The following is a 16302-nucleotide window of genomic DNA, read 5'->3' on the forward strand; positions in this document are numbered from 1 at the left end:
CAAGATGGAGGAGGAAAACAACAACAAGATGGAGGAGGAAAACAACAACAAGATGGAGGAGGAAAACAACAACAAGATGGAGGAGGAGAACAACAACAAGATGGAGGAGGAGAACAACAACAAGATGGAGGAGGAGAACAACAACAAGATGGAGGAGGAGAACAACAACAAGATGGAGGAGGAGAACAACAACAAGATGGAGGAGGAGAACAACAACAAGATGGAGGAGGAGAACAACAACAAGATGGAGGAGGAGAACAACAACAAGATGGAGGAGGAGAACAACAACAAGATGGAGGAGGAGAACAACAACAAGATGGAGGAGGAGAACAACAAGATGGAGGAGGAGAACAACAAGATGGAGGAGGAGAACAACAAGATGGAGGAGGAAAACAACAACAAGATGGAGGAGGAGAACAACAACAAGATGGAGGAGGAGAACAACAACAAGATGGAGGAGGAGAACAACAACAAGATGGAGGAGGAGAACAACAACAAGATGGAGGAGGAGAACAACAACAAGATGGAGGAGGAGAACAACAAGATGGAGGAGGAAAACAACAACAAGATGGAGGAGGAGAACAACAAGATGGAGGAGGAGAACAACAACAAGATGGAGGAGGAGAACAACAAGATGGAGGAGGAGAACAACAACAAGATGGAGGAGGAGAACAACAAGATGGAGGAGGAAAACAACAACAAGATGGAGGAGGAGAACAACAACAAGATGGAGGAGGAGAACAACAACAAGATGGAGGAGGAGAACAACAACAAGATGGAGGAGGAGAACAACAACAAGATGGAGGAGGAGAACAACAACAAGATGGAGGAGGAGAACAACAACAAGATGGAGGAGGAGGACAACAACAAGATGGAGGAGGAGAAGATGGAGAAGAAGAACAACAAGATGGAGGAGGAGAAGATGAGGAGGAGAAAAACAAGATGGAGGAGAACAACAACAAGATGGAGGAGGAGAACAACAACAAGATGGAGGAGAACAACAAGAAGATGGAGGAGAACAACAAGATGGAGGAGAAGATGAGGAGGAGAACAACAAGATGGAGGAGAAGATGAGGAGGAGAACAACAACAAGATGGAGGAGAACAACAACAAGATGGAGGAGGAGAACAACAAGATGGAGGAGAACAACAACAAGATGGAGGAGAACAACAACAAGATGGAGGAGGAGAAGATGGAGAAGGAGAAGATGAGGAGGAGAAAAACAAGATGGAGGAGAACAACAACAAGATGGAGGAGGAGAACAACAACAAGATGGAGGAGGAGAACAACAACAAGATGGAGGAGAACAACAACAAGATGGAGGAGAAGATGGAGGAGGAGAAGAACAACAAGATGGAGGAGAACAACAACAAGATGGAGGAGGAGGAGAACAACAAGATGGAGGAGGAGGAGAACAACAAGATGGAGGAGGAGGAGAACAACAAGATGGAGGAGAACAACAACAAGATGGAGGAGAACAACAACAAGATGGAGGAGAACAACAACAAGATGGAGGAGAACAACAACAAGATGGAGGAGAACAACAACAAGATGGAGGAGGAGAAGATGGAGGAGGAGAAGATGGAGAAGAAGAACAACAAGATGGAGGAGGAGAACAACAACAAGATGGAGGAGGAGAAGATGGAGAAGAAGAACAACAAGATGGAGGAGGAGAACAACAACAAGATGGAGGAGGAGAACAACAACAAGATGGAGGAGGAGAAAATGGAGGAGGAGAAGATGGAGAAGAAGAACAACAAGATGGAGGAGGAGAACAACAACAAGATGGAGGAGAAGATGGAAGAGGAGAACAACAACAAGATGGAGGAGGAGAACAACAACAAGATGGAGGAGGAGAAGATGGAGGAGGAGAAGATGGAGAAGAAGAACAACAAGATGGAGGAGGAGAACAACAAGATGGAGGAGGAGAAGATGGAGGAGAACAACAACAAGATGGAGGAGAACAACAACAAGATGGAGGAGGAGAAGATGGAGAAGAAGAACAACAAGATAGAGGAGAACAACAACAAGATGGAGGAGAACAACAACAAGATGGAGAAGAAGGAGGAGGAGACCTTGCTTTCATGATGGTGAGAGGCTGTGGCCCCAACTCTATCTTGACTTCATGATTTGTCTCATCGTCAGAGTGCGTCTCATCGTCAGAGTGCGTCTCATCCATTTTGTCATCTTCAGGGTCGATCTGTGGGGCCTTGTCACACGACGACACAGTAAAATAGCGGATCAATATTAGAACGATTGGGTGAATTGATTGTCTAATGGAAATACAGTACAATAATACAAAACGAATAATGCAAAGATAGTCAACAATAAATCGAGTGGATTGATTGTAAATCTCTTCAATGGAGCAGAACTTACCGTTTTCTCACAGATGAAGACTGGTCTGTCACCAGTGTAGATGTTGTGGAGATGTTTCCCTCCATTCACTCTCAGTATCTGGATGTCTTCCTCATATATACAGGAGTCTTTGCAGTCTTCTTGAAGAGACCTAAAATCATAAATGCACAAAATAAATAAACATTGCTGATTGGCTGAACCAGTATCTGGGCAGAGGAGGAGATTATGAACATAACAAGTAGCCTCTCTAGCCCAGTTAGCTACCAGTAATTGTCCCATTAGACAAAATACATTAGTGACCAATACTAACCAAATATAGAGTTTCGCTGAGCAACTATCGTCATTTAGTGCTGTCATGACGTTGGCCTGATAAATACCTCTTCCCCCCTTTTTCCTCTCTCTACCCTACTGATGTTACATTTGCAAAACCCTTGGTTAACAGAGAATCTGGGAACATCAGAAGGTGGAGGGAAATGAACTATATTCTGGTAATACGACCAATTGAACATATGCGGTGGTACTTAATGAATATGATGTCAGTTCGGTTGTCATCTGGGACATTCTCATCAATGAGAAGATGACATAAACTCTACAGTGGAAAGTCTACACATCAGAGTTATCGGATTCACATGGAATTGTTGTTCAATTTAAATGTTTTAATTTTACCCCTTTTTCTCCCCAATTTCGTGGTATCCAATTGTTTTAGTAGCAACTATCTTGTCTCATCGCTACAACTCCCGTACGGGCTCGGGAGAGACGAAGGTGGAAAGTCATGCATCCTCCGATACACAACCCAACCAAGCCGCACTGCTTCTTAATTAACACAGCGTGCATCCAACCCGGAAGCCAGCCGCACCAATGTGTCGGAGGAAACACCGTGCACCTGGCAACCTTGGTTAGCACGCATTTAAATGTTTGAATATGAAATGATTCGTGATGGGATGAAATGTGATTTTAGCTTCTAAAATGTGAGATTTGGGTTTTCATAAGTTAGGGCTTTGCTCAATCAATGGCCCGCCCCGGTGAAGGCACATGGGCTATAAAACTTGTCAAAAATGCCCTCCTATCCCTTCCTATATAAAGCCTTGACGACAATGTAACCTCCTGTTCTGAGGATGTAGGACGCCGGTCCGATGTCAGAATGGTTCAGATAATAACTACAGAACGAAGCCAACATCAGCGTGCCAAAATTGTTTCAATCCCTATTTACTAGCCGATCTTCACTCCTTGTTCATACTTCCAAAAAAAGGTATGAATAAAAATGTACAAGAAACGCATGAACACTTGGTCCAAAACAATATAGATTATTTTCAGACAAAACTTTTTTTAATTTGTTCTATTTTTTTGGAAGTACATACCTGGCTTGACTGCCCTGGGTACCAACCCCTTTAGTGCACATTACACTCAACGTTCAATTACTGATTGGTCATTGGAAACAACATTCAGATTTTCCATGACAATGTTATGGAACATGGGGTGTACGCAAATTTAGAATTCACATTTTAAGGAAGGACAACAAACAATACCGTTACGACCCGATGTGGCAAATCCCATGTGAAAAGGCAGTGTCAATGCAAGATCATGTGGTTCAAAGAGAGGAGTTCGTAACGAGAGAGATAAATATGGAGAAAATTAGCTTACAAGATTCAATCTAAATTAATTTTGCTTCAGCTGCATCCAATTTATGAGAAGAAAGGATCGCAAAACTGGCACCTGTCGTCATTCCTCGCACAACACGCTGATCATCATGACTCGCTTACTTTTTTATAATTTGTTTTGCTCGTTTCAGTTATATTATTTATCCTTCCTCTATCTTATTAAAGAGATGGAGTCCAGACAGGCTACTCATGGTAGCTTTCTGAATAAACAGAGAGAATTAGCTTACTCGAACCCATGGATTACAGGCAACAGCCGCACTGAGCTAAAGGCTAGAGCTGCCGCTTTCAAGGAGCGGGAGACTAATCCAGACTAACAAGAAATCCAGCTATGCCCTCAGACAAACCATCAAACAAGCAAAGCGTCAATACAGGATTTTGATTGAATCCTACTACACCGGCTCTGACACTCGTCGGATGTGGCAGGGCTTGAAAACTATTATGGACTACAAAAGGGAAACCCAGACGCGAGCTGCCCAGTGACGCGAGCCTACCAGACGAGCTAAATACATTTTATGCTCGCTTCGAGGCAAGAAACACTGAAGCATACACGAGAGCACCAGCCGTTCTGGATGACTGTGTGATAAAGCTCTCGGTAGCCGATGTGAACAAAACCTTTAAACAGGTCAACATTCACAAAGCCGCTGGGCCAGACGGATTACCAGGACGTGTACTCAGAGCATGCGCGGACCAACTGTCAAGTGTCTTCACTGACATTTTCAACCTCATCCTGACCGAGTCTGTAATACCTACATGTTTCAAGAAGTCCACCATAGTGCCTGTGCCCAAGGAAGCGAAGGTAACCTCCCTAAATGATTACCGCCCCGTGGCACTCACGACGGTAGCCATGAAGTGCTTTGAAAGGCTGGTAATGGCTCACATCAACACTATTATCTCAGAAACCCACTCCAATTCGCGTACCGCCCAAACAGATCCACCGATAATGCAATCTCTATTGCACTCCACACTGCCCTTTCCCACCTGGACAAAAGGAACACCTATGTGAGAATGCTGTTCATTGACTACAGCTCAGCATTTAACACCATAGTGCCCTCAAAGCTCATCAATAAGCCAAGGACTCGGGGACTAAACACCTCCCTCTGCAACTGAATCCTGGACTTCCTGACGGGCCGTCCACAGACAATGAGAGGGCCTATAGGGAGGTGGTCAGAGAACTGGCAGGACAAAAACCTCTCTCTCAATGTGAGCAAGACAAAGGAGCCGATTGTGGACTACAGGGAAAGTCGGGCCGAACAGGCCCACATTAACATTGACGGGGCTGTAGTGGAGCGGGTCGAGAGTTTCAAGTTCCTTGGTGTCCACATCACCAACGAACTAACATGGTCCAAACATACCAAGACAGTCGTGAAGAGGTCACAACTAGAGGTCGACCGATTATTATTTTTCAACGCCAATACTGATTATTGGAGGCCCAAAAAAGGCCGATACCGATTAATCGGACAATTTTTATTTATTTATTTGTAATAATGACAATTACAACAATACTGAATGAACACTTATTTTAACTTAATATAATATATCAATAAAATCAATGTAGCCTCAAGTAAATAATGAAACATGTTCAATTTGGTTTAAATAATAAGTGTTGGAGAAGAAGAAAGAAAGTGCAATATGTGCCATGTAAAAAAGCTAACGTTTAAGTTCCTTGCTCAGAACATGAGAACATATGAAAGCTGGTGGTTCCTTTTAACATGAGTCTTCAATATTCCCAGTTAAGAAGTTTTAGTTTGTAGTTATTATAGGAATTATAGGACTATTTCCCTCTATACCATTTGTATTTCATTAACCTTTGACTATTGGATGTTCTTATAGGCACTTTAGTATTGCCAGTGTAACAGTATAGCTTCCGTCCCTCTCCTCGCTCCTCCCTGGGCTCAAAACAGGAACACATTGACAACAGCCACCATCAAAGCAGCGTTACCCATGGAGAGCAAGGGAAACAACCACAGGCTCAGAGTGAGTGACGTTTGAAACGCTATTAGCGCGTGCTAACTAGCTAGCCATTTCACATCGGTTACACCAGCCTCATCTCGGGAGTTGATAGGCTTGAAGTCATAAACAGTGCAATGCTTGACGCACAACGAAGAGCTGCTGGCAAAACGCACTGAAGTGCTGTTTGAATTAATGTTTACGCACCTGCTTCTGCCTATTACCGCTCAGTCAGATACTTGTATGCTCAGTCAGATTATATGCAACGCAGGACATGCTAGATAATATCTAGTAATATTTTATTTATTTATTTTACCTTTATTTAACTAGGCAAGTCAGTTAAGAACGTTCAAAAAAGTAGAGGGTCGACTGAAGAGGTTAAGAACAAATTCTTATTTTCAATGACGGCCTAGGAACAGTGGGTTAACTGCCTGTTCAGGGACAGAAAGACAGATTTGTACCCTGTCAGCTCGGGGGTTTGAACTTGCAACCTTCCGGTTGCTAGTCCAACGCTCTAATATCATCAACCAGATGTAGTTAACTAGTGATTATGATTGATTGTTTTTTATAAGATAAGTTTAATGCAAGCTAGCAACTTACTGCGTTTGCATAACAGGCAGTCTCCTTGTGGAGTGCAACGAGAGAGAGGCAGGTCGTTATTGTGTTGGACTAGTTAACTGTAAGGTTGCAAGATTACCATTCTGATTAATCGGTCGACCTCCAGTCACGACAAAAACCTATTCCCCCCCCAGGAGACTGAAAAGATTTGGCATGGGTTCCCATATCCCCAGAAGGTTCTACAGCTGCACCATCGAGAGCATCCTGACCAGTTGCATCACCGCCTGGTACGGCAACTGCTCGGCATCTGACCCGTAAGGCGCTACAGAGGGTAGTACGTACGGCCCAGTACATCACTGGGGTCAAGCTTCCTGCCATCCAGGACCTATTTAATAGGCTGTGTCAAAGGACAGTCCATAAAATTGTCAGAGACTCCAGCCACCCAAGTCATAGACTGTTCTCTCTGCTACCGCATGGCAAGTGGTACCGGAGAACCAAGTCTAGGTCCAAGAGGCTCCTTAACAGCCATAAGACTCCTGAACAATTAATAAAATTGTCACCGGACAAGTTACACTGACCCCCCTTCCCTTTTGTACACTGTTGCTACTCTCTGTTTATTATCTATGCATAGTCACTTCACCCCCCACCTACATGTACAGCTTACCTCAACTAGCCTGTACCCCTCCACATTGACTCTGTACCAGTACCCCCTGTATATAGCCTCCACATTGACTCTGTACCAGTACCCCCTGTATATAGCCTCCACATTGACTCTGTACCGTAACACCCTGTATATAGCCTCCACACTGACTCTGTACCGTAACACCCTGTATATAGCCTCCACACTGACTCTGTACCGTAACACCCTGTATATAGCCTCCACATTGACTCTGTACCGGTACCCCCTGTATATAGCCTCCACATTGACTCTGTACCGGTACCCCCTGTATATAGCCTCCACACTGACTCTGTACCGTAATACCCTGTATATAGCCTCCACACCGATTCTGTACCGTAACACCCTGTATATAGCCTCCACATTGATGTTCTTATTGTGTTACTTTTTAATATTACTTTTTATTTTAGTCTACTTGGTAGAAATGTTCTTAACGCTTTCTTGAACTGCACTGTTGGTTAAGGGCTTGTAAGTCAGCATTTCATCGTAAAGTCTACACTTGTTGTATTCGGCGCATGTGGCATATAAAGTTTGATTTGATATGTTCTCACACACACACACTCTAAAAGGACTCAAAGACACACAAATCACATTTGTCCTAAAAATATATATTCAAAACCTAGGCTCACCTTCAAATCTGGGCAGTAGTCCATCAGAAAGTAGGCATAGGCTAGTTTATAGCATAATGCTAAAATAATATTTCCTTTCAAATGAATTAACAAGGGTAGTTTGAAGGGAGAGAGACAGCTATAGTATTAGTAGAGACGTTAGTTATGCAATTATTATCCCAGTATGTGGTTTACTCCAGAGGAAGATTTGCACTTTAGTAATTAAAAAAAACTGCCCTCTGTAATTCTGTAAAAAATATATATATATATATATATATCGAGTCTCTACTGGAAGCCTGGTGGTGTTTATTCTAGTGGTGAAGATAATTTAACATCATGTCGAGCTTCGCTGCCAAATCGATAGGCGTCCCCATACGCCTAATATTTAACATTGAGGAAATCCGTGTTAGACATCTCTCCTAATGAAAAGCACACCCCATCCTGCCGGTGTGAGCTGCTGGACACCACACTTGAACGTGATATGCGTTTATGGAGGAGAATGTGATCTTGCCATTACCAAAAATGAGCTCAGTAGATTCTCTGCTTTGCGATCGGTTGAATATTCCAACTGCCAGGATTCAATTAAATATGCCTAGACATTATACTTTATTGCGCATGTAATTAAACTGACATTTGACTATGTTCAACTTCGATTCGTTGGCAGAAAAGGTGCATCAGACAACAACAAAAAAATCATGATTTTGTCTCTGGCTTTGCAAAGCACATAAACCTCTGTCTTCACGGTTCCCTTCTTGCGCAATTCATGTATATCCGCTTGCCTCTCTCGTCCATCCTCTGGGTATATAAATACATTTGATTTGTATTCCTCTTATACACTGTTGCCACAAAGTTGGAAGCACAAAACCGTCTATAATGGAATGGTTTGCTTTTGCATTACGATTGCACCCTTCATTGAAACTAAAAGGGGGCCTAAGACCCTTATTCCTCATCCACCAAACTTTACAGTTGACACTATGCAATGATTAGTTGCCTCAGCTAGCTAGCTAACGAAGTACAGAATAACAAACGGGTAACTAGTCACACATTTGAAAAGCGATAACTCACCGAAGCATTTTCGAAAACTGTACAGCATCGGCGATGATCTTAGAGCCCATTTCATTTGGGTAGATAGTTACCGAAATAGTACGTTAGTTGGTGTTTTGAAGTCAGAAAAATACAAAATAAAAGACTGAACTTTGACGTTCGCGCCAAAACAGCCAGTGAACCCTTGACGTCATCAGTCGACACGACGAACACAAACAATTTTTTATATATATATATATATTTTTTTTTACAAAGACGAGTAAGAAAATAATACGTTTTTTCACACAACTGTCCCGTGTGGTAGTTACATTTAAGAACGAAAAAAAAAGATATATATATTTGATTCCAGGAAATAATTATCATGAAAGTAGTCCGGTCACCAACTTGTTTCCTCCGCCGTACTGCGCAGTAGGGACCTATGTAATCTCATGTATAAAAATAGTTTTCGCCGTTGTATAGTATTTCAAGTTCGATATATTAAAATGTTTATAAGATGAAAGAGTACGTATATTGATTTAGAATCGAAAAATATGCCTCTGTGTATTATTGAATTCATTGAACGTTTCAGTTTTTGTCGGAAGTGTGACGTTTTCTTTGTCGGAAGCATATGTCCTGTGAGTTGCATTACCAACTTCCTTTTCTACTGTGGCCGCCATTGAGTAAGGAGCGTGGTTCGTCGGCGAGCCGAGACTAAAACATAAAAATGGTGAGAATCCTAGCTTTTTGTATCAGCAAATACTATTTAACATTAGCAATCAATCGAGATGGCAAAAAAATAAAGACTTCTCTCGCCAATATGTTTGTTTAGGTAATACAATTTAACACATTTACGGAGAATCTGAAGGAAGTTGATACGAGGAGCCATTTTGTCTGCAATGTTCTAAGCCAAGTCACACGTGTGCTTTTCCTTTCAACCACAGGCCGTATTTGATAAAATAGACGAAGTCCGTAAACCAGTACACATTTCTTCACGTGACTGCTTTGAATATGTACTTGGTAAACTATAGATCACGTACACATTTGCGTAAACTAGTCAGCTACAGATAATTAATCCAAAGATCACACATTTTCTGGTTAGCGTGGTACCTAGCTACTAGCATGGCGGCTAGCGGAACAGAGAGAGAGAGAAAAATACATGGTATTTTAAATTTTTACATGTACTTGCTATGATGGTGTAATTTGCGTCCTACTTTGCGACCAGTCGACAAATGCCTATTGTCACATGCTGGCGCAAGTGAATGACGACAACTGAGTCTGAGCAAGATGACCATTAATTAAACTACATGTAGCTAGCTAACGTTAATCATCCGACACGCTACATGCGATTAGGTACATTGTAAGAATTTAGCTGAACATGCATCTGATTTTGACCGTGTTTTCCCACAGGCTTGTGCCCGGCCTTTAATCTCGATCTACTCCGAGAAAGGAGAAAGCTCAGGCAAAAATGTTGTCATGCCTGCAGTGTTCAAGGCTCCCATCCGCCCCGACATTGTCAACTTCGTGCACACCAACATGCGCAAGAACAGTCGTCAGCCCTATGCCGTCAGCGGACTGGCAGGTGAGTGATCTTTTGAACATTTATTCAATCAAATAAGCAATTTCTTTGGATACAGGTGAAAAGCTTTGGTGATGAGTTTCAACTTCGGTCCGTGTTTCTGAAACCTGATTATACTAGAAGTTCTGAAGGGCTTTCACCTGTACAACTGGACAAAATATATGTCAACACATGGAAACTGATGGTTTCGTGGACTGAGAAGGGAAAAAAGGATCCCAGAAAGTTGCCATTCTCATAACTTAATTCTCATATTCTGCATGAGGCGAATGGTCACACCAGATACTGACTGGTTTTCTGATCCATGCCTAACTTTATTTTTAATGGATCATAAACAACAGGTACAGATCTCAGGCCTGTGAAATCCATAGATTAGGGCCTAATTCATAATAATAAAAAAATATTGACGGATGTCTTTTTATATGAACAAACTCGTTGTTACATTCTATATTTTTTATTCTGGGATATTTATCTAATGGTTGTAATGTTTGTGTGTTCCAGGTCACCAGACCAGTGCTGAGTCCTGGGGTACAGGCAGAGCTGTGGCTCGTATCCCTCGTGTGAGGGGAGGTGGTACCCACCGTTCCGGCCAGGGAGCCTTCGGCAATGTATCCTCTCGGCCAGTTTAAGCCCTTCAAGGATACGTTTACAACTATATTTTGGACTCAATATACTTCCTCGTCCTCCTGCTGCATTATGGGAGCTTGTTTAAAACGTTTACAACTATATTTTGGACTCAAATTGCATGTTATAGAACTGTCCAGACACTTAAGATCATTATTTTTATTTTATTTTTTAAAAAACGATCCCAAACCAGCAATAGACTTCCTCGTCCTCCTGCTGCATTATGGGAGCTTGTTTAAAACTGAACGTTTACTCCAAAATACAGCCTTTTACAAACGGAAACTATAGTGATGCAGGTCTTTTAGATTTTTGTTCACGTGAAACGGTTAATTCTGAACTTTATCTGCAATGTTAAATTGGATTTGGTGAGACTCAAGTGGGTTCCACTATCCAGCTTTTCTCTGTATTCTGCATGTAGAAAGGAGGGAGCCCTTGGGGCTGCAGCGTAGCCTAGTGGTTAGAGCGTTGGACTAGCAACCGGAAGGTTGCAAGTTCAAATCCCCGAGCTGACAAGGTACAAAATCTGTCGTTCTGCCCCTGAACAGGCAGTTAACCCACTGTTCCTAGGCCGTCATTGAAAATAAGAATTTGTTCTTAACTGACATGTCTAGTTAAATAAAGGAAAAAATATTATTTAAAAACATATATAAAAAAAGTTGCCCCCGAAAAAAGTAATCAACATTTCAGGAGGATACATTTTCTTGTGTACAACCTCTAAAGACCTGTACCATGACACTTCGCCGTTTCAAAAAGCACGTGTTCAATAACATGGTATTTACATTTTTTATATATATATATTTTTTTAAATAAATGTAAGATATGTTTTCCTTTATTGTCCCCCTTGTGAATCTCACCATGTCTGTCTAATGGGTCATGGTCTGTGTTCATTGGGGCTCATCTCAACAAAACGTTTTTGCAATGGACTTAAGTCTTATTGTTCAAATACGGGTGGCACCTACTTGTTTGTATTTTCATCCATTTGTGTTGCCGAATGAACGCAGCCCATGTAGGTGGTAGTTATAAAGACACTCCCGAGGCTTAGTGTTACCTAATGAACGCAGCCCATGTAGGTGGTATCCCGAGACTTGCAATGATGGTGTAATTTGCGACCTACACTGTGATCAGTGACATTATGCCTGATGTCATATACTGGCACAAGTGGCTGACGAACCTTGAGTCTGAGCAAGATACTCGCAAGCAACATTTTAGGGCCTGTTTCCCAGGACGGAAAACACACAGTCATTACGGGTTAATCGTGTCCAGTAATCAAGCTCTTTGAAGAAGCCATGTCTCTTCGTCCTTTAGCTCGCTGCATTTCCTTGACCCCCCCTCCGTGACTGTAGATGTGTCGTGGAGGTCGCATGTTCGCCCCCACCAAGACGTGGCGCCGCTGGCATCGCAGGATCAACACCACCCAGAAGCGCTACGCCATCTGCTCCGCTCTGGCCGCCTCCGCCCTGCCCGCTCTCGTCATGTCCAAAGGTACGCCTCCTGTCATCCTTTGATGCAGCACAGTTTGTTTGTTCTTTTGTTATTCTTTTTCATCAGTTATGGTCCCTAATATATATATATATATATATATATATATTTATTCTTAAACATTGGAGAATATTTTTTTCCTTCAATTGAAAGGGCAGATACGTGTAGCCTGATATCTATGATAAACGTTTTATCGACCTAAACGTCGTGTTCCTATTAACTCAAGTGTAGCGAGAGACTTGATCACGTTGCCACGTCATACTGGACGGATATCAACCTGCTTTAACACCCAATAACTCAGATAACACATTAAAGCGTGAAATGACCCAGAGAATCGTCGATCGAACAGTCACTCGGATGCACACACGCAATATGACGTTCAGCGTGTGGGGGAACCGTTGCTTTTTTTTTTAGCTGGATATGAGCTGCTATCTGGAGTACTGTGACTAACGATTGATAAATTATGGTGTTTATCCACGTTTTAATGAGTGGCATCCCATAGAATATACAGCATGAAATAATACTTTATACCTTTTAAACCCCCCCAACAACAAAATAAAATCCTACTTAGTGCTTGTGACAACCACGGGCTTTTAAAATGTTGATCCATAAGACTTGCGATGATGGTGTAATTTGCGTCGGACTCTGTGTGCAGTGACGGTTTGCCGACTGTCTTGTAGCTGGCACGGTGGGTTGACGAGATAATAATTCTGAGCAAGATGTCTTCATGTGCCTCTGCCGGTGGAGCTGTACTCTTATACTGGACTAGTAGCCATTAGTGTTGTGCGGTGCACACCGAAAACGGCAGTACTCTTCAATATTAGAACACGAAAACTGTTTCGGTACTAGAATTTGTTACTTTCGTTGGTTACGTCAAATGTCACTCGTCGTATACGGCTCGAGTTTGTCTGAATCTTCTCGGGGGCGTATTTAGCTAGCCAAGCAACTGACGCGCTAGCGACAATAGAAGGTCGACGGCTTCTAGCGATAACGTCATACCTTCACACCGGAAGGAGGACAAGTATACAATTCTGATCACAATAACATGTAGCACATTGGAACAACAGTCTGAAGCCTCTCCCCTCCTCCAGGACACCGCATTGAGGAGATCCCAGAGGTCCCCCTGGTGGTTGATGACAAAGTGGAGGGTTACAAGAAGACTAAAGAGGCCGTGCTGCTGCTGAAGAAACTCAAGGCCTGGAACGACATCAAGAAGGTTTGTATAATAGCTAGAGTTGACACTGTCTCTCTGGTCATCGTTTGACCTGCGTATACGTTGTACTGTGTATAGTGACGTGAAGCCGTGATGAGGTTCCACTTCAGGTCCGTGTTTCTGAATCCTGATTTTTAATGGAAGTCCTGAGCATGAATATTGATATTAGCAAGATAAATGCACCGCTGTTGGCTTAAGGTGCTAAGTGTGTGTGTCCTCGTGTGTGCAGGTGTACGCGTCACAACGTATGCGAGCTGGCAAAGGTAAGATGAGGAATCGCAGGCGTATTCAGCGCAAAGGACCGTGCATCATCTACAACCAGGACCAAGGTGTCACCAAGGCCTTCAGAAACATCCCTGGTATGTACTGGCTTGGGGGGGGCAAGGAGGGGACCGTGGGGGGTTCTGATTCCCATTCAGGTCCATGTTCGTGAAAATCAGAAGTTCTGAGCCCAACCTGATATCAGTCATGATGGTTTAATATTATGTTTTTGTGTAAACAGTTCTCTAATATAATGTTTATTTACTTATTCGTGTCGGGTGTCATTTTCCTCTGTAGATTTGCACATCTGCCAAATGATCATATGATATCAGCTGATGTACGAAGGGCTATATAAATAAATTTGATTTGATTTGATCGGCGTGTTTACTCGTTGTGTATCTAAATGATCGGATTGATTGCATTTTGCCGCTCTTTCGCCCAGGTATCACCCTGCAGAACGTGAACAAGCTGAACCTGCTGAGGCTCGCCCCCGGCGGTCACGTTGGTCGCTTCTGTATCTGGACCGAGTCCGCCTTCCGCAAGCTGGACCAGCTCTACGGGACCTGGCGTAAGTCCGCCTCTCTCAAGGTGGACTACAAGTGAGTAGAACGGGCGTTACGCGGCGTCCCAGCCGGTTAAAGAGAAAAACCGGTTGACGTCAGTAATCGGTGGTTGTAGTGAGCCAGAGTTTCAGGAACAGATTTTGAGAGTTAATTTCATTTCTACGGTGATGAGCTTCTACTTCGGTCCGTGTTTCTGAATCCTGATATCTACCAGAAGTTCTGAGTTTTAACGAGTTGTCTCAACAAAAAAATGGTCTGTTGCTAAAACCACGTGCTGCTTCCTAACAGAGGTAGTACTGTTGTAGTCTGACCTCTGTCCTGTCTCCTCCAGTCTGCCCATGCACAAGATGACCAACACAGATCTGAGCAGGATCCTGAAGAGTGAGGAGATCCAGAAAGCACTCCGTGCACCAAAGTAAGACTCCCTTCCCGGTTCGCTTTATATTGTACAGTGCATTGTGGGTATTGTAGTACGTTATGCTTCGCTGTGACATTGAAGCCATGATGAGGTTCCACTTCAGGTCCGTGTTTCTGAATCCTGATTTTAATTGGAGTCCTGAGCACGACCAGATTAAATCCCAAATGCCCCCCTCCCCATTCCCAATATAGTGGACTGCATTTGATCACGGCCAAGTTGCCTTGGATCTAAAGTAGTGCACTATTTAGGGAATGTTGTGCCTCTTGGGATGCTACTATTCTATTCTCAACACATCGACCCCAAAATATCAACCGATTTTTCACCTCCTACTAACCCCGGTCTCTCATGTCTCCTCACAGCAAGAAGATCAGGCGCAGAGTCCTGAAGAAGAACCCTCTGAAGAACCTGAGAATAATGATGAAGCTGAACCCCTACGCCAAGACAGCCAGGCGTCAAGCCATCCTGCTGCATGACCCGGCTGTGAGTAGAACACCAAAATGGCCGACCGTGGCGCTCTAACATATAGAAAGACCTGTATAATAGGGAAACTGGACCCAAAATGGCCGACCGTGGCACTCTAACATATAGAAAGACCTGTATAATAGGGAAACTGGACCCAAAATGGCCGACCGTGGCGCTCTAACATATAGAAAGACCTGTATAATAGGGAAACTGGACCCAAAATGGCCGACCGTGGCGCTCTTAACATATAAAGACCTGTATAATAGGGAAACTGGACCCAAGATGGCCGACCGTGGCACTCTTAACATATAAAGACCTGTATAATAGGGAAACTGGACCCAAGATGGCCGATGGCTATTTGTTGCATAGAAAGACCTGTATAATAGGGAAACTGGACCCAAGCACTCTCGACTACTCGTATCACTACCATCTGTGTACATTAACCCTGCCCAGGTCCTGTCTATATGAGTGTCTCTCTCTACACACAGATCAAGGCCAAGATGCTGAAGCCCAAGAAGAAGCCGGCCAAGAAGCCAGCTCCCGCCAAGGCAGCTCCCGCCAAGGCAGCCCCCGCCAAGGCAGCCCCCACCAAGGCATAAATCAGCTCTTCTAACAGACTGGCGTTCAGATGGTTTCAAATAAAATCTAAATAAAAGTCCTATTTGTCTATTTATTTTTTTAATGCCTTTAATCAGGAATACAGCCTGGTTGTTGACTTGTCATGTGTGGCAATGAATGTACATGAAGTCACAAACCGATCAGGGACCCTTCGTTAATTTGAGTGCAACCATTTGTCAGTAATTTTAAAAAGGTACGATGCAACAATTTCAGGTACTGATTATTATATATTATTATACCACATAGCATCATTTAGACTGTTTTAC

At 43.1% G+C, this 16302-nt stretch overlaps 2 protein-coding genes and 7 non-coding genes across 11 annotated transcripts in view; 8 read left to right on the top strand and 1 right to left on the bottom strand.

The window, feature by feature from the left end:
• Window positions 1–9056, bottom strand: part of zwilch (zwilch kinetochore protein) — a 72814-nt gene extending 63758 nt beyond the window's left edge. For 2 of the 3 annotated variants that reach the window (XM_065002846.1, XM_065002847.1), the window contains exons 1-3: window positions 8868–9056; window positions 2377–2506; window positions 2076–2209 (exon numbers count right to left, since the gene is read on the bottom strand). In XM_065002846.1, the coding sequence (XP_064858918.1) occupies window positions 2076–2209; window positions 2377–2506; window positions 8868–8917 (314 nt within the window). In that variant the 5' untranslated portion in view covers window positions 8918–9056. The remainder of the gene's footprint in view (window positions 1–2075; window positions 2210–2376; window positions 2507–8867) is intronic. The other variant, XM_065002845.1, reaches the window with a different exon arrangement.
• Window positions 9057–9444: 388 nt separating this feature from the next.
• Window positions 9445–16077, top strand: rpl4 (ribosomal protein L4). Its single transcript, XM_029653226.2, has 10 exons — window positions 9445–9552; window positions 10233–10404; window positions 10900–11006; window positions 12366–12504; window positions 13593–13717; window positions 13944–14073; window positions 14418–14574; window positions 14870–14953; window positions 15316–15436; window positions 15907–16077. The coding sequence occupies exons 1-10, from the start codon at window positions 9550–9552 to the stop codon at window positions 16015–16017; spliced, it is 1149 nt and encodes a 382-aa protein (XP_029509086.1). The 5' UTR covers window positions 9445–9549; the 3' UTR covers window positions 16018–16077.
• Window positions 10009–10107, top strand: LOC115123870 (small nucleolar RNA SNORD16). Its single transcript, XR_003862687.1, has one exon. It is a non-coding gene; the product is annotated as a small nucleolar RNA SNORD16 (small nucleolar RNA).
• LOC115123867 (small nucleolar RNA SNORD18) lies at window positions 10468–10534 on the top strand. The gene has a single exon (XR_003862684.1). It is a non-coding gene; the product is annotated as a small nucleolar RNA SNORD18 (small nucleolar RNA).
• On the top strand, window positions 12109–12207 carry LOC115123866 (small nucleolar RNA SNORD16). Its single transcript, XR_003862683.2, has one exon. It is a non-coding gene; the product is annotated as a small nucleolar RNA SNORD16 (small nucleolar RNA).
• LOC115123865 (small nucleolar RNA SNORD16) lies at window positions 13118–13218 on the top strand. The gene has a single exon (XR_003862682.1). It is a non-coding gene; the product is annotated as a small nucleolar RNA SNORD16 (small nucleolar RNA).
• On the top strand, window positions 13800–13868 carry LOC115123864 (small nucleolar RNA SNORD18). The gene has a single exon (XR_003862681.1). It is a non-coding gene; the product is annotated as a small nucleolar RNA SNORD18 (small nucleolar RNA).
• LOC115123869 (small nucleolar RNA SNORD18) lies at window positions 14698–14765 on the top strand. The gene has a single exon (XR_003862686.1). It is a non-coding gene; the product is annotated as a small nucleolar RNA SNORD18 (small nucleolar RNA).
• LOC115123868 (small nucleolar RNA SNORD18) lies at window positions 15035–15102 on the top strand. Its single transcript, XR_003862685.1, has one exon. It is a non-coding gene; the product is annotated as a small nucleolar RNA SNORD18 (small nucleolar RNA).
• Window positions 16078–16302: the final 225 nt, after the last annotated feature.

This window comes from Oncorhynchus nerka, linkage group LG17 (genome assembly GCF_034236695.1).
Source record: "Oncorhynchus nerka isolate Pitt River linkage group LG17, Oner_Uvic_2.0, whole genome shotgun sequence".
Lineage (NCBI taxonomy): Eukaryota > Metazoa > Chordata > Actinopteri > Salmoniformes > Salmonidae > Oncorhynchus > Oncorhynchus nerka.

Excerpts from the sequence above, each read along its gene's own strand:
- rpl4 (XM_029653226.2), top strand. Across the intron at positions 12,505-13,592 it reads CGCTCTCGTCATGTCCAAAG|GACACCGCATTGAGGAGATC; the intron begins GTACGCCTCCTG and ends CCCCTCCTCCAG. Across the intron at positions 14,074-14,417 it reads GGCCTTCAGAAACATCCCTG|GTATCACCCTGCAGAACGTG; the intron begins GTATGTACTGGC and ends TCTTTCGCCCAG.